Source organism: Chiloscyllium punctatum, chromosome 45 (assembly GCF_047496795.1).
Source record: "Chiloscyllium punctatum isolate Juve2018m chromosome 45, sChiPun1.3, whole genome shotgun sequence".
NCBI classification, from domain to species: Eukaryota; Metazoa; Chordata; class Chondrichthyes; order Orectolobiformes; family Hemiscylliidae; genus Chiloscyllium; species Chiloscyllium punctatum.
Genome location: NC_092783.1, coordinates 23,798,490 through 23,820,250, shown reverse-complemented (window position 1 = coordinate 23,820,250; position 21,761 = coordinate 23,798,490). Strand labels below are relative to the sequence as shown.

Genomic DNA, 21,761 nt, shown 5'->3' with positions numbered 1-21,761 from the left:
ACCAAGGACAAAATAACCTTGTTAAAGGGGCAGCAGCATCACATTCATATACCTCCAGTGAGAAACTGACTCCAGGTTGGCATTATTCTCACCCAGCATCACAAATGAACCTGAAACCTGAAAGGGGTGATATGTGGATGCTTGCTGCACACCCTGCTGTTCACTAATGAGGTTTAAATGAGATCTGGGGCTTTACACTGGGTGGAGAGTGGGGCCTGTTCACTCCCAGATCAAGACCCAACCAACACAGTCCTCACACCATCACCCAAAGGTCAAAATGAAGCCTTCAACTCTTAATTCATTCGCTCAGTTCTGCTATCCTGCACTTGTTGCTTCTAAAGAGCTGAACAAACATGAGGGATTCAGACAGATAGGACTCAAAGTATTAAGAATTTATTCACAATTTTTCTTCACAACTCTCACAGCAAGCTTCTCAACATATCTTACAGGTTTGCCAGTGCATGTATTGAATGTAGTGCTATTATCAACAAACTAAAATCACAAACCCCAGAAAGCAAGGAAAACTTCACGGCGGTACCATTCGGAAAAGAGAACGTTTGTTTTGGGTTGCTAAGTGTCAGTCTGCAGGGCCCGGAACTGGGCAGGCTCAGGGCTCAGGTAGGTGCCATTTGTAACGTCACTGTCATGGAGAGAGCTGAAATGTGTCCTCTTTAAAATCGGCTCCTTCCTGCTCATGTAATTCCAGTTGCTCCAATTTTTCCGGTTTATGGGTGATTTCATCTGGGGTCTTCAGGAACCTGTGTAAACAGATGTGGTTAGGGGTCATGGAAGGGGTCACACTCTGACCTTTCAAAGAATGGCTACACTGATGGTTGGAAACAGGGAGATGCGAGTTATTGGGTTGGAACACAGTCTCGGGAAAGGAGGACAATTTCAGAGCAGTAAACTGTAATTTTGGAATATTCATGATCATAGAAAAGTCAACAATCTGAAAATACCAATCAACCCATCAATGCTGTTCCGTCCATTGTCCATGTCCTGGCTCCCACCCCCCCATCATGGGCACTTACCTGTTTTATCTCCTTTCCCCCGCCCCCCCCCCACCCTCATCACAGTCTATGGACAATCACATATTAATTATGGTACAATTTGCCCCCAAATGGTTTGGTGTGAGTGACCTTCTCTTTGTGGTAAGATGGGGTAGGTTAGACTTTTACTGCTTTACTGTCAATGCAGATGATCTCAGAGCCATTATGTTGAAGATAATTCTGACAGCAGAATTGACCCCAAATCCAACAACAGTAAACAGCTGGCAATCCGCAGGGCAACTTTCTGAAAGCCACCTCTGCTGTGATTTCCTCCTGGCCTGTGGAATTGCAATTAAATACAATGATGTTCCTCAGAAGCACTTCCTGCTATGAAAGCTACCAACCAAATGTGACAATATTTCACTCCTCACTTTGAGTGTGACCCAGGGACTTGTAAACTTTCTGATCCCTAGCCCTCTTGACGTGCTTCTTATGATGTAGCTCCCAGCTTTCACTGCCAGGTGAAGCTGGTTGAGAGATATCATGATGGCTAGTGCCAGTGTGATTGTAGCCTACATGTTCCCAATGTATGTTCCGCTTGCGATGAGGGATGTGTTTTTGAGAGGGATTTGTTCTGTCCTGTTTTTCTTCAAGGGGAGGGGCATTGTCAGTCTGGGCCCGATGCCTCTGCTCCATGGAAAGCAGCATAAATAACTATGGGTTTTTAAAACAATTAGACAAAGGAAGCATGAATGGGCACAGCCAAGCTCCCTCAGATTCAGGATTTCAGTTTTGCTTTCAGTTGTGGAAGTTGAGTTTTTTTGGAATTGAAGCTGATAGGTCCAGCTCTTTTTCTCTGCTGCTGGATTCATTCCATTGGTGTTCCTTCTCCTGGGCTGGAGGAGATAGCAAGTGAGGGAAATCTGCTTTGTTGAATTTGCCTTTGCCAAGGGTGTGTTTATGGGATGCTTCTATATTAGAACGGTGGTAGTGAAATACAATATTATTTTGTTAAGTACATTAAGAATTAAAGTTATGTAAATGTTTTTGTTGTATTTTAAATGTGGTGTAAGAACAAAGTGCTATTTGATTATAACCCAGTAGTTTGACCAATCAAATCACATCTGGAGCACAGCGCCTTCCACCTGCCTTTAAATAAAGATAAAAGTTAGGGATTAGACTATTGATATTTGATATGTTTTGAGGGGGTTTGGCCTGGTCTATAATACTGTGTAAGTCTTTCTCACCTGGAGCATGTGTCTGAAAACGGCATGCACAAAGTTCATTTTGTTATCACTATTTATCTTTAACTGAAGAGCCAATTGGACAGGTGGATATTTGTAACTGTACTCAGGTAAGTTCCTTACATCAGTACCAACACACATGCAGAGTGTTAACAGACTAATTTAGGAGGTAGGGTAACCTGTATCACCCTCTAATTCAACTAATGCAGTGTATAATCCCACAATCCTCTTCGAGACTCATGGAGGGCTCTTTATTGAAAATCTGATTTATTGTTAACTGGACGTAGATGTCTCTCCTATATCTCAAAGATATTTTCACTTGAGGCCTTTTCCAATACAGATTGAAGACTCAAATGCTTTCAGTTTGTTGTCGCTCACTGTGTGACAGCTGTGGGGTTACTGGTGGGGAGTGAAGAGACACTGGGTTTCAAAGAGCCACTCCCTCAAGTTGGGTCCACACTGGTCTCAGACTCAGAAGATTGTGAAATCATGGAGCCCTCCAGGATTCCAGTACACAATTGAAAGCTAACGCTCCAGTGGAGCACTGAGGAGGTGCTGCATCGCTGTGGGTGCCATCTTTTGGAACACAAGTTGAACTGAAGTCCTGGCTGCTCTGATGGGTGAAACTAGAAGCAGCCACAGCACTATTTCAATGATAAGCATGGAGAGTTTTCCCAGGTAATATCTAGCCCTCAGTCAATACCCCAAAAAGTGATATCTGGTCATTATCACATTGCTGTTTGTGGGATCTTACAGTGCGTCAAATGTTTCCTACATTTCAACAGTGATTGCTCTTCAGAAGCACATCATTGGCTGAAAATGCTGGGTTGTGGGAAGTGCTATATAAATGCAAGTCTTTCAAAAGGAGTGTTCAGCTGTTAGGAGCTGGCTCTGTCCTACATGACACTGCCAGTCCAATCCCAGCCTACTCCCAAGGTACAGTGTGTGTTCATTACCCATCACTTCACTGAATCATACAGCTCTGTTTGCTAACTTACAGAGAGGCCATAATGTTGTGAGAATGTCGGAGTGAGAATGGAGAGGGATTCCCATGACAGAATGTGATCTTGAGCACTCAGTGAAGATGGTGAGACTTACCTGAAGATGAGTTTCTGGCCGGGCTCCTTTCTGATGATGTTTAGTTTGTAATAATGCCGTAGAGCTCTTGGCATTTTCTCATACGTCATATTTGCTCGGTTCTGGGTGGAAACAAAAGCAAAATCTTTTTTTAAAAATACAGAAACTGGAAGACAAACTGGATACTCAAAGGTGCACCCGATATCAAGCTCTCCAGGAACTTCAATGAATAGACTCTGCCAAACTGTGGTTTCATTTTACGTTGGACCCTTTTGGAAAAACAGGAGCCCAGTGCAATAACTTCTTCAGACAAGGCGGAGGTACAGGAGGAGGCCATTCAACCCCACAAGCCTATTTTGACATTTAATTGGAACCCTGACGTCATTTTCATGCCTGGGTTTCACATTCCTGACATCCTTTCAAAATAAAAATCAATCTCAGTGCATGCACATATCATGGAGTCTACACATTGATTCAATCCCCTTCTACGCTTCCTCTCTCCACCTGCAGAATCAACTCATTCGAAGTCTGGAGGGAGTCATCAACATTGACTCTAAACCTCGCAGAATCTCAGCCATCAGCAAAAATGGTGTGGAAATTTCCTGCTGACTGCTCCCCTCCGTCCTTCTCCGTTTTATCATGATGTGGAAGCAGTACTCATGATGTTGGTGACACAAGATGCACTTAATGTGGGAACTTCAATGGCCATCACTAAGATTGACTTGTAGCACCATGACTGTCCAAGCCCGAAAGGACATAGCGACTGGACTGGCTCTGCACCTGGTGGCAATGTGACTAACAAGAGAGGAAATCTGCAAGCCCTTGACCAGTCTCAGGAACAGTACTGGCAGGAGTGACCACTGCACAGTCCTTCTGAAGACCACGTCCCACCTTCACATTGAAAAATGCTCAATGGGATCATTCCATAGCAGACCTAGCAACTCAAGACTAGCATTTCCTAACGTACTGAGGACTGTCATCATAATCAACCACAGTCTGTAATCCCATGGCCTGGTATATCCCCCACTCAACCATTGCCATCAAGCCAGGAAACCAACCCTGGTTTAATGGAGAGTGCAGGAAGGCATGCCTAAGGGATATCTAAAAAGGACTACTTGCACGCCAAACAGCATAAGCAACAAGAGATAGACAAATCTAAAGGATCTTGTAAAACGTGATTAGGCTCCACAAATATCCCCATCCTCAATGATGGATGAGCTCAGCACATCAGTACAAAAGATAAGGCTGATGCTTTTACAGTAATCTTCAGCCAGAAGTGCTGAGTGGATGATCCATCTCAGCCTCCCCCTGTGGTCGCCAGCAGATACCAGTCTTCAGCCAATTCTGTTCACTCCATGTGATATCAAGAAACAGCTAGAAGCACTGGATACTGCCAAGTCTATGGGCCCTGACAACATTCCAGTAACAGGACTGAAGACTTGTGCTCCAGATCTTGCCACTCCCATAACCAAGATGTTCCAGTACAATTACAACACTGGCATCTACCTGGCAATGTGGGAAATTCCTGAGGTATGTCTTGTACACAAAAAACAGGACAGATCCAACCTGGCCAATTACTGCCCCATCAGTCTCCTCTTGACCATCAGTAAAGTGATGGAAGGTGTCAGTAACAGTGCTATCAAGCAGCACCTACTCAGCAGTAAGCTGCTCAGTGATGCCCAGATTAGGTTCTACCAGCACCACTCAGCTCCTGGCCTCATTCTCGCTTTCGTTCAAACTTGGCCTAAAGAGCTGAATTCCAGAGGTGAGGCGTGAGTGACAGCCCTTTGACATCAAGGATGCATTTGACCAAGGAAGGGCATCAAGGAACCTGAGCCAAACTGGGTCAATGGGGTGGGGCAAACTCTATGCTGGTTAGAATCATACCTGGTACATAAGAAGATGGTTGTGGTCAGTCATCTCAGCTCCAGGTCATCTCTGTAGGAGTTCTTCAGGGTAGTGTCCTAGGCCCAACCATCTTCAACTGCTTCATCAATGACCTTCCCTCCATCAAATGGTCAGAAATGGGGACATTCGCTGCAACATGTTCAGCACCATCTGTGACCCCTCAGACACTGAGGCAGTCCATGTTCAAATGCAAAAAGATCTGGACAGTATCCAGGCTTGGGCTGACAAGTGGCAAGCAACATTCGTGCCACACAAATGCCAGGCTACGACCACCACCAATAAGAGACAATCTAATCAGCACCCCTTGACATTCAATGGTATTCCCATCTCTGAATCTCTCACTATCAATATCCTAGGGTTACCATTGACCAGAAAGTCAACTGGGATCTCCAAATGAACACAGTGGCTATAACAGCAGGTTGGAGGCTCGGAATACTGCAGCGGGTAATTCACCTCCTGACTCCTCAAAGCCTGTCCATCATTTCCAAGGCTCAAGTTCGGAGTGTGATGGAATACTTCCCACGTGTCTGGATGGATGCAACTCCAATAACATTCAAGGGTCTTGACACCATCGAAGACAAAGCAGCCCCCCACTTGATTGGCCCACATCGATCACCTTCAACGTTCACTCTCTTTCCCAGTAATGTCCAGTGGCAGCACTGTGTGGATCGAAATATGTGCTGCAGGAAATGACCAAGGCTCTGTCAGCAGCACCTTCCAAGTCCATGATCTCGATCACGGAGGACAAGGGCAGCAGACACATGGGAACACCAACATTGTATGGTCCCCTCCATAAACCATCCGGACTTTAGAAATTTATTGCTTTATTTTCAGTGTCACTGGGTCAAAACCCTCTACTTTTAATGCACCAAGAACTGCAGTGATTCAAGAAGGTAGCTCAACATCACCTCGACTGGGGCAATGAGGGTTCTGTAATCAATGATTCAGTTAAATAGTGGAGCAGACTCGACAGGTGAATGGGTATTGTCATTCCACTGGTAAGAACACTCCAGCTGAAGTGATACGGGAAACTTTAACTGACACAATGGTTCCACATGGAAAGCATTTGTTGAAGAGACTGACAGTATCAGGTGAGGTTTATCAATGAAGATTTGTAACTTTTGATTGAAAGCTGATCGAATGTCTCTTTCCCAAAGACAGAACCATCTGTTGGATTCCTCACCCAGAAAGTGAAAGCTGCTCACCTTGTGATTTTCCCCAGAGTCATGCCAGTCCATTGGGATCAACGACACGGAAGATCTTGGACTCTTTATCCTCCCACCTGATGTACTGCTCATATCGACTGTCAGACAGTAGCTGATAAACGTAGTCCCACAGTAGCCTGCAGTATACATTGAAATCAGTCTCATTAGAGGTTAACATCAGCAGCAAACAGGTCCTCCTGCAACTTCACTGCACACTTAATCTTGGGCATTCTCATCGAGTACCTGCAGACCATATCTCCTATCTACTTTCATCTTCAAAATCCCAACCATTATTGCATTGTTTATCTCAGCTTTCTTTGTTCTTCATTATTTGATGAACTTCCCTGATGGGACTTGCAAAATTTTCACAAATCAAACCAAATTCATGCTCAGTCAGGTGTTCAGATGGATGACCAAAGAGGGACTTCAATAAGCATTGAAAAGGAGAGAAAAGAAATGGAGAGGTTTAGGGAGGGAAATCCCGAGCTTTGGATCCCTGTGACCTCAGGCCGGGCTGCCAATGGGGGACCAATTAAAATCAGAGAGAAGCAAAAGGCCAGAACAAGAGAGCATAGAGATCTCAGAGGATTGTGGGTAGCAATGTTTCCTGGTCCCAAGTGCTGAAATGGGAAATCTGCTCCCTCTGAGCACCTGTTCCACAAACAAAACCCAATGGCCCGATATTCTCCAATCTTTAATTCAATAATGTGGATAATACAATATATATAAAAATTTCATCTTTATAATGTGATTTGGATCAATGTGATGCTATCCACTTTAGCAGCAAACAGAGGAGACAGACCATTATCTGGTGAGAGATTGGGGAAGGGGGAGGTGCAATGAGACCTGGGTGTCCTTGTACACCAGGCACTGAAAGGAAGCATTGCAGGTACAGCGGGCGGTGAAGAAGGTAATGGGATGTTGATCTTCATAGCGAGAGGATTTGAGAGCAGGGATGGCTTCTGTAATTGTACAGGGCCTTGGTTGGACCACACCTGAAGTATTGAGTGTAGTTTCAGTCTCTGTAACTAAGGAAGGATGTTCTGGCTACGGAGGGAGTGCAATGAAGATTTACCGGACTGATTCCTGGGATGGCAGGACTGACAAATGGGGAGAGGTTGAATCAATTAGAATTAAATTCACTGGAGGGGGTATATCTCATAGAAACCTATAAGATTCTAAAAGGACTAAGACAGGCTAACTGCAGGAAGGATGTTCCCAATGACTGGGGAATCCAGAGCCTAGTGACAGAGTGGAGAAAGTGTAGACTGCAGATGCTGGAGATCAGAGTCGAGAGTGTGGTGCTGGAAAAGCGCAGCAGGTCAGGCAGCATCTGAGGAGCAGGAGAATCAACGTTTCAGATATAAACTCTTCATCAGGATTTCTCTGCTATGATGTTACAGGTACCCAGCATCCTCTGTTTAAAAAAATTACCTCACACATCTCCTTTAAACCTTTCACATCTCACCTTAAACTTTTGTCCCCTACTATTTGACAGTTCCACCCTGGGAGAAAGACGCAGCCCCAATGCTAGAGGGAAAACCACCACATTTGCCCAACCTATCCTGGAGCTAATGGCAACACTCTGGTAAACCTCTTTTGCACTCTTTCCAAAGCCTCCACATCCTTCCTAAGATGTGCTGACCAGATCGATACACAATACTCCAAATGTGACCTAACTAAAGTTTTCTACAGCTGTAACATGGTAGACCATGTATGACTGAGAGGAGGAGAAATTTCTTCACCCAAACAGCCTGTGGAATTCTCTGCCATAGAAAATGGCTGAGGACAAAACAATGAGTGTTTCCCACAAGACGTTAGATATAGTTCTTAGGGCTAAAGGGATCAAAGGTTTTGGGAGAAAGTGGGATAGGGGACAGAATTGGATGATCAGCCTTGATCATATTGAATGGAGGAGCAGGTTTGAAGGGCCGAATGGCCTATTCCTACCCCTACGTTTCTGTGTTCCACATCAGCTCATTCTGTGAGAGCTGTATAAGTAATGCCAGCTCCCAACAATGTTTTCTGTCATTGATGATAGGATTCAAGAGAATCAGAAGCAGATGGAGCCAAAGCAGAAATGTGAATGAGGGTAAGGGATTTGGAAAGAAATAGCTAGAATGAAAGGGATAACAGGAGAGGGAGAATGCTTAAGTTGTTCTTAATGGGCTGGGGACTTCACAGGTAAAGCCAGCATGAGCTGTCAATCCCTAATTGGCTAGCCCAGTGATCTAAGGGAAAAACACATTTACAATCCATGCAGTACAATCCGTGATCTCAGGATGTCTCAAAGTGTCATTACTATCGCACAGAAGGAAATAAGGCAGAGACTATGCACAGTGTGATCCTGCCATTAGCAATGCAAAACACCAGCTGCTTTATAGAAACAGTTACAGAATCAGGACCAGCCGAGCTCTTCATTGAGAAGTGCCATGGGATCCTTTGGGAAAGAAGACGGACCATTTGATCCAAAAGATTGCGGCTCTGAAAGTGCAGCACTCCCTCAGCACTGCACTGAGGTGGTAACCCATGGTAACCCAGACCCTGGACTGAGACTTGTGGCCTCTGACTGAGACACAGAGCTCCACACAGCCATGGGTTGCCAAGGTTGAGGTTATTTACCCACTGTTGGCTGCCCATCAAGCTCAATCATGCCTTTAGATGATTTTTTATTTCTGGGGGGCAGACATATGTTGATTGGCTTTGGGGACCCTGACCATGATCCCCAGCTCAGCCAATAGCTCAGAACAAGCAATGATCCTGGGCTTTCCTGTCTCTATAGCCTGGTACTGGAGCATGATTTTACAAAATTAATCTGGACTCTCACATAAATACAAGAAACTAAATTAGTAACATCCTGCTGATCATATGGACATTAAACAGCTCGCAATATTCAGAAGCCTCACCTGCTATCTTCCCAGTGACGGTCGGTTGCCATGCTGACGGGAGTGAGCATGTATCAAGACCCCTCGTCCCCTCTGACCTGTTGGAGAGGTTTAGTGGTTCCTCCCAGTGACCATTCTGGAAGGCCTCAGTGTTGTGCAGCTTACTGCCGGGAATCGGCGTTGGTGAGCTCATGGCACTGGCAGATCTTGGACACTGCACAATGCTCACAATTCGCGGTGCTGTCCTGTCTAAAACAGGAAAAGAAACTTCAAATACAAGCTCCTTCAAGGGATGGGGAGAAGATGTGACAGTCATATGTGTCACTTGTTGGAGAATATTTGTATATACTCAGAACAAAAAGGTTCTAGATGTTTTGTCACAGTAAAAGCTGACATATATAAAGAGTAAGATAAAATAAATAGCGATAATTAGTTAGTAATTTGTCCTGGGTTGGGAGGACTCTCATGTGGAGAGAGATTGAATCAATTGACACAATATTCACTAAAGTTTAGAAGAATGAGGGGGATCTCATCAAGACCTTTAAGTTTCTAACGGGACTAGACAGGGTAAACATAGGAAGGATGTTCCTGATGTCCAGGGAGTCCAGAACCGGGATGGGTGGGTGGGTCACAATTTCAGGATACAGGGTAGGCCATTTCAGACTGAGATGAGGAGAAATCTCTTCACCCAGAGAGTAGTGAGCCTGTGGAATTCTCGACCACAGAAAGTGGCTGAGACCACAACATTGAATGTTTTCAAGAAGGAGTTAGATCTAGTTCTTTGGGCTAAAGGGATCAAGTGGTACAGGGAGAAAGGAACAGGGGACTGATCATCACCAATGGTGGAGCAGACCCGAAGGGCTGAATGGCCAACTCCTGCTCCTGTTTTCGATGTTTCTATCAGATCAACCTGAACTCTAACATGGAAACATAGTCGAGATCTCAAGCAAGCATTTATAGAACCAAAATAATAGATAAACAAATAGATTAAAAATGGCAATGTGTCAGGGCTGTATATGTGGGAGGTTTTTCTTCAAATTCGCTCATGGAATGTGACTATTGTTGGCTGGCCCAGCATTTATGGCCCATCCCTGGACGCCCTTAGGAAGGCAGTGATGAGCTATCTTCTTGAATGGATGCATTCCACCTACTATAAGTCGACCCACAATGCCATTAGGGAGGGAATTCCAGGATTTTGACCCAGTGACACTGAAGGAACGTCAATATAAGGTGGTACGGTGGCTCAGTGGTTAGCACTGCTGTCTCACAGCTCCAGGCACACAGGTTCCATTCCAGCTTCGGGCGACTGTCTGTGTGGAGTTTGCACATTCTCCCTGTGTCTGCGTGAGTTTCCTCCGGGTGCTCCGGTTTCCTCCCACAGTCCAAAGATGTGCAGGTTAGGTGAATTGACCATGCTAAATTGTCCATAGTGTTAGGCACATTAGACAGGGGTAGGGTCATAGAGATGTACAGCATGGAAACAGACCCTTCGATCCAACTTGTCCATGCCGCAGATATCCCAACCCAATCTAGTCCCACCTGCCAGCACTCGGCCCATATGCCTCCAAACCCTTCCTATCCGTATACCCATCCAAATGCCTCTTAAATGTTGCAATTGTACCAGCCTCCACCACGTCCTCTGGCAGCTCATTCCATACACGTACCACCCTCTGCGTGAAAAACCTGCCCCTTCAGTCTCTTTTATATCTTTCCCCTCTCACCCGAAACCTATGCCCTCTAGTTCTGGACTCCCTGAGGGTAGGGGAATGGGTGTGGGTGGGTTACTCTTCAGAGGGTCAGTGTGGACTTGTTGGACTAATTAGATTCTAGGGAATCTAATCTGATCATATTTTAAAGTCAGGTTGGTGAGTGGGTTGGAAGGGAACTTGCAGGGGGTGGTGTTCCCATATATCTGCTGCCCTTGTCCTTCTAGATAGAAGTGGTTGTGGGTTTGGTAGGTGGAAAAGGGAACTGGTGAAAATGAATTAAACCTGAAGATATCAGAATGAGGAGATGACAGCAAAGTGAACAGTGTTAACATCAAGGTGAAGGAATGCATAGTCACATGGGTTTGAACAGGTTCAGACAAGGTAAAGTCAGAGATAGGTTTGCCTCTTCATGCTGTAACATGGTGGATCACACATCCTGCTGCAATATCTGTCCTTCAAAAAAACCTTCTTTGGAGTTGCCCCACTTGTTTCCACTCTCACCTATCCAATTACAATGAGAGAATCCTACATTCAACACCCATTAGCTCTGGAACCATCTAAGGACTAATATCCTCCATATCTACATGCTGGGCCCTGGGTAGCACCTACAAATATGAGATCAGAATTATGTCAAAGAGATTGGGCTGAGGCTCCTCTCTGTCTCCTTCAAGCTCTTTCTTGTATCTGTAATATCTGATAGCCAGTCTTGGGAAGCAGCTCGAATCCAACACTGAAAAGACTACAGACATCCTTCCAAGCTCTGTACTCTTCTCATCATTTTCATATCCACTTAACTATTGTCTCAAACTGAGCAGAAAATAGAATAAAGTAACAGGACTATGTTTGATTTGATCTGAAGCTGAGTATCTGACTTCACCTCAGTTCCGTTATAAAGCATACCTACCTCCCATTCCAGACATTGCTTGTGAGATTTCCCAGCTTCCATCCTTCATAAAGTTCCAGTTATTTAAATGTCTGATGTTCATTCTTTAATTTCCAGCAAAATCTGCTCATCTATTAACTCTCTACTCACCAACCTGTGACTGCTCCCAATGCCCCAAAACCTCCTCATTCTCAGGTTCCAAACCCATCGCTCCCTTATTGTCTCCAGTTTTATAATATCTCTGAACTCTCTGACCTGCTCACTTGGTCATTTTTCATCTTATTGTTACTTTAACTCTCACGTTGGTCAGAAAATTGAGCTGGAAAATAATAACATAAAATTGTTAGTGAAACTCAGCAGGTCTGGCAGCATCTGTGCAGAGAAAATAGAGTTAATGTTTCAAGTCCAGTGACCCTTGTTCTTTCCCTTGCTGTTTTTTTACCTTCTACCCAAATGGACGTTACATCAGCTGAATCTAGGTTGTATCTTACTATCGTCCTCAGCTCTTCTCTTAACAGTGTCACTGCACCACCTTTTCCATTCCTCCTGTCTTTCCAAAATTTCAAGTCTCCCTGAACATTAAGCTCCCAGTTTTGATCCTATTTCCATTGCGCATTTACATCGATTTGTGCCGTTGCATTGTCTACTTATTCTGAATGCTTCATGTATTAAGATACAAAGCCTTTAACTTTGGTCCATTGTCAAATTTCACTCCACTTTCATGGTTCCTTCACACAATCTGCCCCTTCCTTTTGTTTTCTGACAACAATCAGCCCCGTCCCTAACTTGCAAAGGCTATCTCCTCATTTACCTTTGATTTTCTAATCTCCCATGCAACTGAAGAAATCTGAAGTACCTGTGGAGTTGTGAATGGTGCTGGACATTGTGCAATCATCAGAGAACATTCCTGTTACTGACCTTATGATGGAAGGAAGGTCATTGATGAGACAGCTGAAGATTATTTAGCTTTATAATGGCTTACAACAGCAACCACTTAAGTGCATAATTATTTCTAAGAACAAGCAGTGGAATTCATATTCCCACTTCAAGGAATCTACAACCAGTTGGAGAAAGGTCTTCTGATACTCCAGATGGCTACCCGGCCTGTAAGCCAAGAGCTTGAGGTTTAAGTCCCACTCCAGGACTTGATAGAATGAAGGTGCATTTTTAATGTAGCCAACAGATTGTATAGCAACTTCTAAGCCCTTCTAATATCCACAATAGCAGACAATAAGAGGTTCCTGATCAGCCATGTGTTTGGATGAAAATGGTGCCTATACCATCACTGTCCATAGCTCCAGGCCACAAGTTACACATAAAAGTGTATGTTACCATAGCACCTACGTCTCATGAGCAAATAAAAGACATGGACTGGATGCAGGACATAAGGTGGTGTCACCTTATACTAACCACAGCAGAGATTATTGTGCAGGGCTTGGAATTTGTCATTGGGCTGAGAATTCAAGAAAAAGAATCATCTGGAGTTGTCAATTCATAGAACATTACAGCTCAGTACAGGCCCTTCGGCCCACGATGTTGTGTTGTCCTCTGGAACCAATCTGAAGTCCAATCTAACCTACACTATTCCATTCTTGTCCATATGCCTATCCAATGACCATTTAAATGCCCTTAAGTTTGACAAGTCTATTACTGTTGTAGGCAGTGTGTTCCATACTCCTGCTACTCTCTGAGAAAAGAAACTACCTCTGACATCTGTCCGACATCTATCACCCCTCAAATGAAAGCTATGTCCCCTCATGCTAGCCATCACCATCCAAGGAAAAAGGCTCTCACTGTCCAACCTGCCAACCCTCTGATTATCTTACATAATTGAAGGTTATTGGGAAATCTAAATCCAATCAAGAAATAGCAGGCACCATATTGTAATATTGAGTAGTTGAGAAATCGGTCACCAGCTCCCATTGTGTAATGAAAGCCTTCGGACCTATGTCAACAAACAAGCATTAGCAATGATTTGTTTTAACAATCCAGGCATAATTTTCAAAGATTTAAAGGGCAGGTTGTTTAAATGGCTTGAAAATTGGAAAGTTTCCCAAAACAGTAGGTTTTGACAGTAGGTTTTGACACTTTTGATCATTACTTTTGGGAATTGCTCTGATTTATATGGGTATCTACATATCCAAAATGCACACGGTGGAAGTGTTCTCTGTCCGTAACTTCACCCCTGACAAAATGATAGGTGACAGGGTCTACAGAAGGGACTTTAATTTTCAGGCACTTCTGTTATCTGCATCATGTGGGAGATTTCCATTGTGAAAATCTAGGTCCTTGTCTCAGACACTCACCTATTATAACTCTTCCCTCATTCTAACTATTCTTCCTTTCGCTTTCTGTTGCTGAATCTAACCTTTCTTTCCTTCCCTCTTTCTGTTCCAAAGTCAGTATTGAATTCACCCATTCTAATCTCCTGCTTTTCAGTGCTTCTGTTGTTTATCTGTCGTTCTTTATTCTTTCATGGGGTGTGAGTGTTGCTGGCCAGGCCAGTATTATTGACCATCCCGAATTGCCCTTTAACTGAGTAGTTTGTTAGGCCATTTCAGAGGGCAGCTAAGGATCAACCACATCATCATGTAGGCCACATCAAGTAAGGGCAGTAGATTTCCATCCCTAAAGAACATTGAATGGGATTTTATGATGATGGTTGAGACTCACTTTATATTTCATTGTTAACAATTGAGTTTAAATTTCACCAGTTATTCAGGTGGGATTTGAATCCATATCATTTGTATTTCTAGTTCAGCCATATTACAACTATTATTCACCATCTCCTCTGTTTATTTTCCAATTCTTAAATCTTATTGAGGGTTGAGAAGATCTCCTGTTATTTCTCTCGTTCACTCAGATCCCACGGTCCTAATTTCCTCATTGTGCTGTTGGCAGTTCACTCTGTCAAAACTTCTTTCTGCTGAAGGTGAAGTGAACAATTCTAACAAGTTGTACATTCCATCAGAACATGGTGCTATAGAAAAGTCTACCCCATTACTAAATACAAATTGAGATGATTCTAACAAACTGCCCTAAACAACTTTCACTACCTAATCTAATGTCAACACCTTGTCCTACAATCAGATCGTCTCGGTTCTTTGCTTGCTAACCTTTCCCATCTCTAGAGGGATCCATCAAATAAATTAGTGGTGAACAACTTTAAACAAGTTCATCTGGTACCACTGCCAGTTATGATGACCTGAAAATAGCAGTTTGAATACATCCTTTACATTTCTCATAGAGGCTGATCAGGCTGGAATGTTTTCCTTGGAATGGGATAAAAACAGTGACTGCAGATGCTGGAAACCAGATTCTGGATTAGTGGTGCTGGAAGAGCACAGCAGTTCAGGCAGCTTTTGCCCGAAACGTCGATTTCGAAGCTGCTTGGACGCTGCCTGAACTGCTGTTTTCCTTGGAATGTTGAAGGCTGAGGGGTGACGTCATAGAGGTTTATAAAATCATGACAAGGTAGAAAGGGGGAATAGCTAGGTCTCTTTCCCAGGGTAGGGAAGTCTAAAACTAGAGGGCATAGGTTTAAGGTGAGAGGGGAAAGATTTAAAAGGGACCTAAGGGGCAGCTTTTTCACGCAGAGGGTGGTTCGTGTATGGAAGGGGCTGCAAGAGGAAGTGGTGGAGGCTGGTACAGTTACAACATTGATGGGCATATGAATAGAGAGGATTTAGAGGGATATGGGCCAAGTGCTGGCAAATGGGACTAGATTAATTTAGGAACATGGATGAATTGGACTGAAGGGTCTCTGACTCTATGACACAATATTTATGTAAATACATTCTTATTCGGGGTTACAGAGTGAGGAACAGTTAATAGTGGAAGTGCTGTCATCTTTGTCAATACACTAAGCCTATGTCACAACGCCAGAAGTAAACTTGAGATGCCTCACAGCCACCTTGGTTGAAATCCCATAACTGAACATAAACAGGCAATCAAATCAGGAGACTTCTGGACTATGATTTTACCAACTGCACCTATGAAAACCTCTTGAGGAAATGGGAAGGATGATTGATCAGGGTAGTGCAGTGGATCTTGGCTGCATAGATTTTAATAAGGTATTTGAAGAGATTCCACATGTCAAACTGACCACAAAATCAAAGCCCACGGGGCAGAGGGGAATGTGGCAAATTACATCCAAAATTGTCACAGTGATGGGTGGGTTTCCATTGGTGTTCACAGGCTTAGTTATGGTTGCTTGCTGTTTGTGGTCCATATTCATGACTTTGACTTAAATGTGGGAGGCATGATTGGGAAATATATGGACAATACAAAAATTAGCCACATAGTTGACCATGAAGAGGGTGGCTGTCGATTACAGGATCTTACCAATGGTTCAGTTTAATGGGTAGAAAAGTGGCAAATGGAAATCAGGCTGAAGAAGAGTGAGGTGATACATTTGTGGAGGACAAGCAAAGCAAGAGAATACACAAGACTAAAGAAAGACACTTGAGAGAGGTGGAGTGAGAGACCATGAAGTTCACGGTTCACAGGTCCCTGAAGGTGCAGGACAGGTAGCCAAGGAGATAAAGTCAGTATATACAGTGCTTTCCTTTATTGGATGAAGTATAGAATATAAAAGCAGGTGTGTAAAGCTGGAACCATATAAGACACTGATTAGGCCACAGCTGAGATTATGTGCACAGGTCTTTTCACCACATTACAGAAGGAGATAATCACACTAATGATAGTCCAGAAGAAATTCCCAAGAATATTGCCAGGACTAGATAACTGCAGTTACAAGAAAAGGTTAGGGTTGTTTTCCTTAGAAAAGAGATGGCTGAGGGATGACATAATTGAGCTACACAAAATAATGAGGAGAGAGGCCATTTGCCAGATGCCCAGATGTAAGGTGATGGTGGAGGGAACAGGAGGAAAACCTCTTTCATCCAGAGGCTGGTGGGTATCTGGAATTCACGGTCTACTTTGCTGGTGGAGGCAGTAACCATTTAAACACCTGGATTAACACCAAAAACAATGTAATCTATAGGCTACACACCAGCTGCTGAAAGACAGGACTGCGATGGGTGGCAAGTTTTCTTTCAGTCAGCACAGACATGATAAGTGGGATCTTCCTGTGCTATAAGCTTTCTATGGTCCTAAGTTAGATATCTCTTTTGGTTCCTTCATATAATGGGTCAAACAGGCAGGCACTCTCTCCAGTATGTGTTCTTTCAGGAATATGATGTTATGTTTATGAATACTGTCCAGCATAATGTGAATGTGGATTAGAATATAACTGAGGATCGCGCTGAGGTGAAGCTGCTTCCTATGAATTCAAATATTTATTTTTCTTTCTCTCAACCCTTCACCTCTTTGAGCTACCCATTGATAAGTCCCATTGGCAAGTTCTGTAATTGATGTAATGTCACAATTTGCTGTTTGGATACTAATGTCTTACTAAAGTAGATTATGTGCCCTTTCTCCCACATTGAGAGGAGGGCACATTTAATTGGAAGATGACTTTTTGGAAATCTCGACAAAAAAGATGATTGATCAGTGTTTTGCCATTTTCCAGGAGGTTATCTCTGTTTCTCTGCAAAAGATGAAAGGGACAGTGATTACATGCAGCAGCTTCAGGCTTCCATGGATGAACTGGAGAGCAAAGGTCTGTGGACCAAGGTTGTGAAGCAAAATATTGAGAGTTGGCAGAAGGTTGTGCTGGAAACGGAACCAAGCTCAGAGTACATCCCAGGACTTGTGGCCATTTATAGAAAAAGTGGTTAATATTCTGTCGGTTCTATTTTTCAGTCAGTGCTATTATCACGTATATTAGGCACACTGGTGCTGATGTACACAACAAAATGCAACTATACTTCAGTCAAAACACCAATCTTGTGCCAATGGTTTCGTGGGTGACATTCTTACATGGAGGTTCCCTCCCAATACTGGCAGATAGCCAGTAAATCTCAATACTCTATGCTGGAAATCCAGTCAGACCTTTCAGTCTCCAGGCATACCCTGACAGATACATTGTGGGACTCCTTGCAGGTCCTTAAGCACTCATCATCCAATAAGTGCCCAGGAAGAGTAATAACTAACCAGCAATTACCTGGCACCTACAATCCTCTGAGAAAGAACACGGTCTTTGAGTTAGAGTCAAAGGCTTCAGAGGGTTCTGACTGATTTACCTGAATAGTCGCACAGAAAGAGTTTGGACTTTACAGCCTTCTTGAAATCTAGATGAACTTGATATGAACACACAGCACACCTTTACCTGATCCAAACTCTTTGTACCTGACCCACTGACCTTTCACCTACACCCCTTCACCCACCTACCACCTGACCCCCAGATTCACTGCCACTCTTTACCTTTATACACCGCTACCTCCCTTCCCCACCCACCTTCTACCCTTTTACCTTCCCAGTACCCTAACCACTCATCAACCTATCCATATGCCACCCCACTCCCTCACCCAATTAACTTCTCCCCTTGTCAAAGAGACCTTAGACCTGTAAATCCTGAGAATACAGCAGTCACTGGGGGCATGGTTTGGCCTCTGGCACTGTGCCTGCACTTTGCCGAGACGTTCCCAGATCAGGTACACTGCATGTTCCTGAAGAGGCCTGAACCACAGGTTCAGCCCAGAAATATGGAACTCAGGACCTGGGAAAGTAAAGAGCAGGCTGGCAATTTGACTATGATTGTACCTTGTTCAGAAGCTCATGGTCTCCCTGACTGCTGTCAAAATTTTCTCTCAGGTCAGGTTATTGATACTAGATTAGAGTGGTGCTGGAAAAGCACAGCAGTTCAGGCAACATCCGAGGTTTTGTGATTTACACATGAAAGAAGTGAAACTATCACTGTATTCTAACAGATGAAAGGCTTAACAGACAATCAATGTTTCGATGTATAATTTCAGTTACATCACACTGTAAAATTTTTGCTATAAATTCTGTGTTAGGATTGAGCCCTCCACAATCACCTGATGAAGGAGCATTGCTCCGAAAGCTAGTGTGCTTCCAATTAAACCTGCTGGACTATAACCTGGTGTTGTGTGATTTTTAACTTTATACACCCCGGTCCAACACCGGCATCTCCAAATCACAATTAATTTCTGTGCAGCTTCCAATTCACCTATTCTGCCACAAGAAGCTAGATGGCACCAATCCCTAACATTGAAACTCAGCATGGTTACCTGGCAACAGCAGTTTCTCTGGGCCAACAACCCACTCTGTTTTCATCACAATGTCCCTTTAAGATTCAGAAACCCTGTCTTTGTCCAACCTTCATTCCCACGTCTCCCCATCGGCAAGCCACTAGCCTCAGTAACTCTCACAACATGTCAGTCCTTCAGGGTTTCATGTTGAAGCTCAGTGCTAACTTTGTTCTGTTCTGCTTTAGTGGGGTCAAGAGGGAATTGCACTCAGCTAAGGCCTTGTTCAATCCCAGGGTTGGCCACTTTAAGGTACTACCAGAGTCTATGTCCTTCCAATGCAGGGACTGGGCCCCAGTCAGTCTGACAATTACAGCTAGGTCAGCCAGACTGCTGTGGAGACATCTCCTGCCATAGGACAAAGGGACGAGCTGAGTCTGATAGAATTGGATGGAGCAGCAGTCAATGGTGATGCAAGAGGTGGCCCCAGTGAGTGAGTTGGAAGCACAGACAGTGGGAAGGGTGAGTGACCTGAGAGAATGAGGTGGGCGAGAGCTGGTGAGTGGACAGGATGCATTGTCGCCTTTGTGTGCAGTGGCAGAGTCTGACCGAATGGTGGTGCTGTGAGTGTGAGGAAGCAGAGAGAAGATGGTGGCACGTACTCTTGTGGAGTGCAGAAGGTTAGTGACCTTCTTCCTGCTCTGCTGTACATTGTGCCTCACCCAGAACACTCCACTGACCTTGGGCAGCTATCTCAGTCCAGGCTGACTGGTTCATGTAGTACAGTCTCCTTTGCCAAAAAGACAGACCTGTCCTTGTCTCCACCAGCACCTTCAAGTCCCTGTTGGTGAGCCAAACTTTCCTATCTGGTCAGTTTCCTTGGAAATGAAGATGCAGGACCTCTGTATGAAAGTTTACAGCTTCTGGGGTGCTGTGGATGGGGGTTTTAAACAGTGAAGTGAATGCCTCAAAGCCCCATCCACATTGGCAATGTCTGACTCTCCTCCTTCATGATTCCACATGATAGACACCACACAGGCTGGTTCCACAATTAATGAGAGACAGACAGATTGTTGCTTCAGAAAATTCACCATGACAGTGTTGGACTTGAATCTAATTCAAAAATATACTCTGCCTCAAAATGGAAAAACTGAGCCTTTGAGACTGAACCTTACCCTCCCTTTGGTCAAGAGTGCATTGCTTCAAATTTTACGGAGGGCTTTTTGCCGTGAGGTCCAGTGAGTTTTCGAGTTGTATTTTATCATACTCATTTCATTGACTACCTGCCCTGCCCCATGGCAACATCGGGTCCAATTCCAGATTCATTTTACAATGTGCCATCCCTAGAGAAACTGCCCACTTGGCAAATATCCCAAATCCACTGGGTATCCCTGGCATTGGTGCCATCTTCAAAATCCAGTTTTGCTCTTGGACAAGCACTGTCAGTACAGAGCTGTCCTGCCCAGTAATTAGGTCCAGACACAGCAGATGAGGGGAAATCAGTCCCCTGCTTTGTGGGCAAGGATCTGGAGGTTCTTGCCAAAGAGGATGGCACAGAGCTATGATGTCTATAAGATCATAAGAAATAGGAGTGGAAGTAAGGCCATTTGGCCCATCAAGTCCACTCCACCATTCAATCATGGCTGAATCATTTCAACGCCACTTACCTGCACTCTCCCCGTATCCCTTAATTCCCTGTGAGATTAAGAATTTATCAATCTCTGCCTTGAAGATATTTAACGTCCCGGCCCCCACTGCGCTCCATGGTAATGAATTCCACAGGCCCACCACTCTCTGGCTGAAGAAATGTCTCCTCATTTCTGTTAAAAATTGACGCCCTCTAATTCTAAGGCTGTGCCCACATGTCCTAGTATCCCCGCCTGGTGGAAACAAATTCACAGCGTCCACCCTTTCTAAGCCATGCATTATCTTGTAAGTTTCTATTAGATCTCCCCTCAATCTTCTGAAATCTAACGAATACAATCCCAGGATCCTCAGCCGTTCATTGTATGTTAGGCCTCCCATTCCAGGGATCATCCGTGTGAATCTCAGCTGGACATGCCCCAGTGCCAGTATGTCCTTCCTGAGGTGTGGGGCCCAAAACTGGACACAGTACTCCAAATGGGGCCTAACCAGAGCTTTATAAAGTCTCAGTAGCACATCATTGCTTTTACATTCCAACTGTCTTGAAATAAATGACAACATTACATTTGCTTTCTTAACCACAGACTCAACCTGCAAGTCAACCTTTAGAGAATCCTGTACTAGCACTTCCAGATCCCTTTGTACTTTGGCTTTATGAACGTTCTAACCATTTATAAAACAGTCCATGCCTGTGTTCTTTTTTCCAAGTGTAAGACCTCGCATTTGCTCACATTGAATTTCATCAGCCATTTCTTGACCATTCTCCTAAATTGTTTAACTCTTTCTGTAGCCTCCCCACCTCCTCAGAACTGCCTGCCTGTCCACCTAACTTCGTATCATCGGCAAACTTTGCCAGAATGCCCCCAGATCTTCATCCAGATCATTGAGATATAAAGTGAACAGCTGGGGCCCCAACACTGAACACTGCAGGACACCACTTGTCACCAGCTGCCATTCCAAAAAAGAACCCTATATCCCAACTCTCTGCCTTCTGTCAGACAGCCAATCCTCAATCCATGCCAGTAACTCATCTCGAACACCAAGGGCCCTCACCTTACTCAGCAGCCTCCCGTGAGGTACCTTATTCAAAGCCTTTTGGAAGTCT

The 21,761-nt window shown here is 44.2% G+C and overlaps 1 protein-coding gene across 1 annotated transcript; it reads right to left on the bottom strand.

Moving 5' to 3' along the window:
- Nucleotides 1-371: 371 nt before the first annotated feature.
- Nucleotides 372-12,108, bottom strand: LOC140467069 (transcription factor ETV7-like). Its single transcript, XM_072563129.1, is given in 6 exon segments — nucleotides 372-758; nucleotides 3,332-3,432; nucleotides 6,424-6,432; nucleotides 6,434-6,567; nucleotides 9,330-9,557; nucleotides 12,051-12,108. Coding segments are annotated over 6 exon segments (645 nt in total). The 3' UTR covers nucleotides 372-643.
- Nucleotides 12,109-21,761: the final 9,653 nt, after the last annotated feature.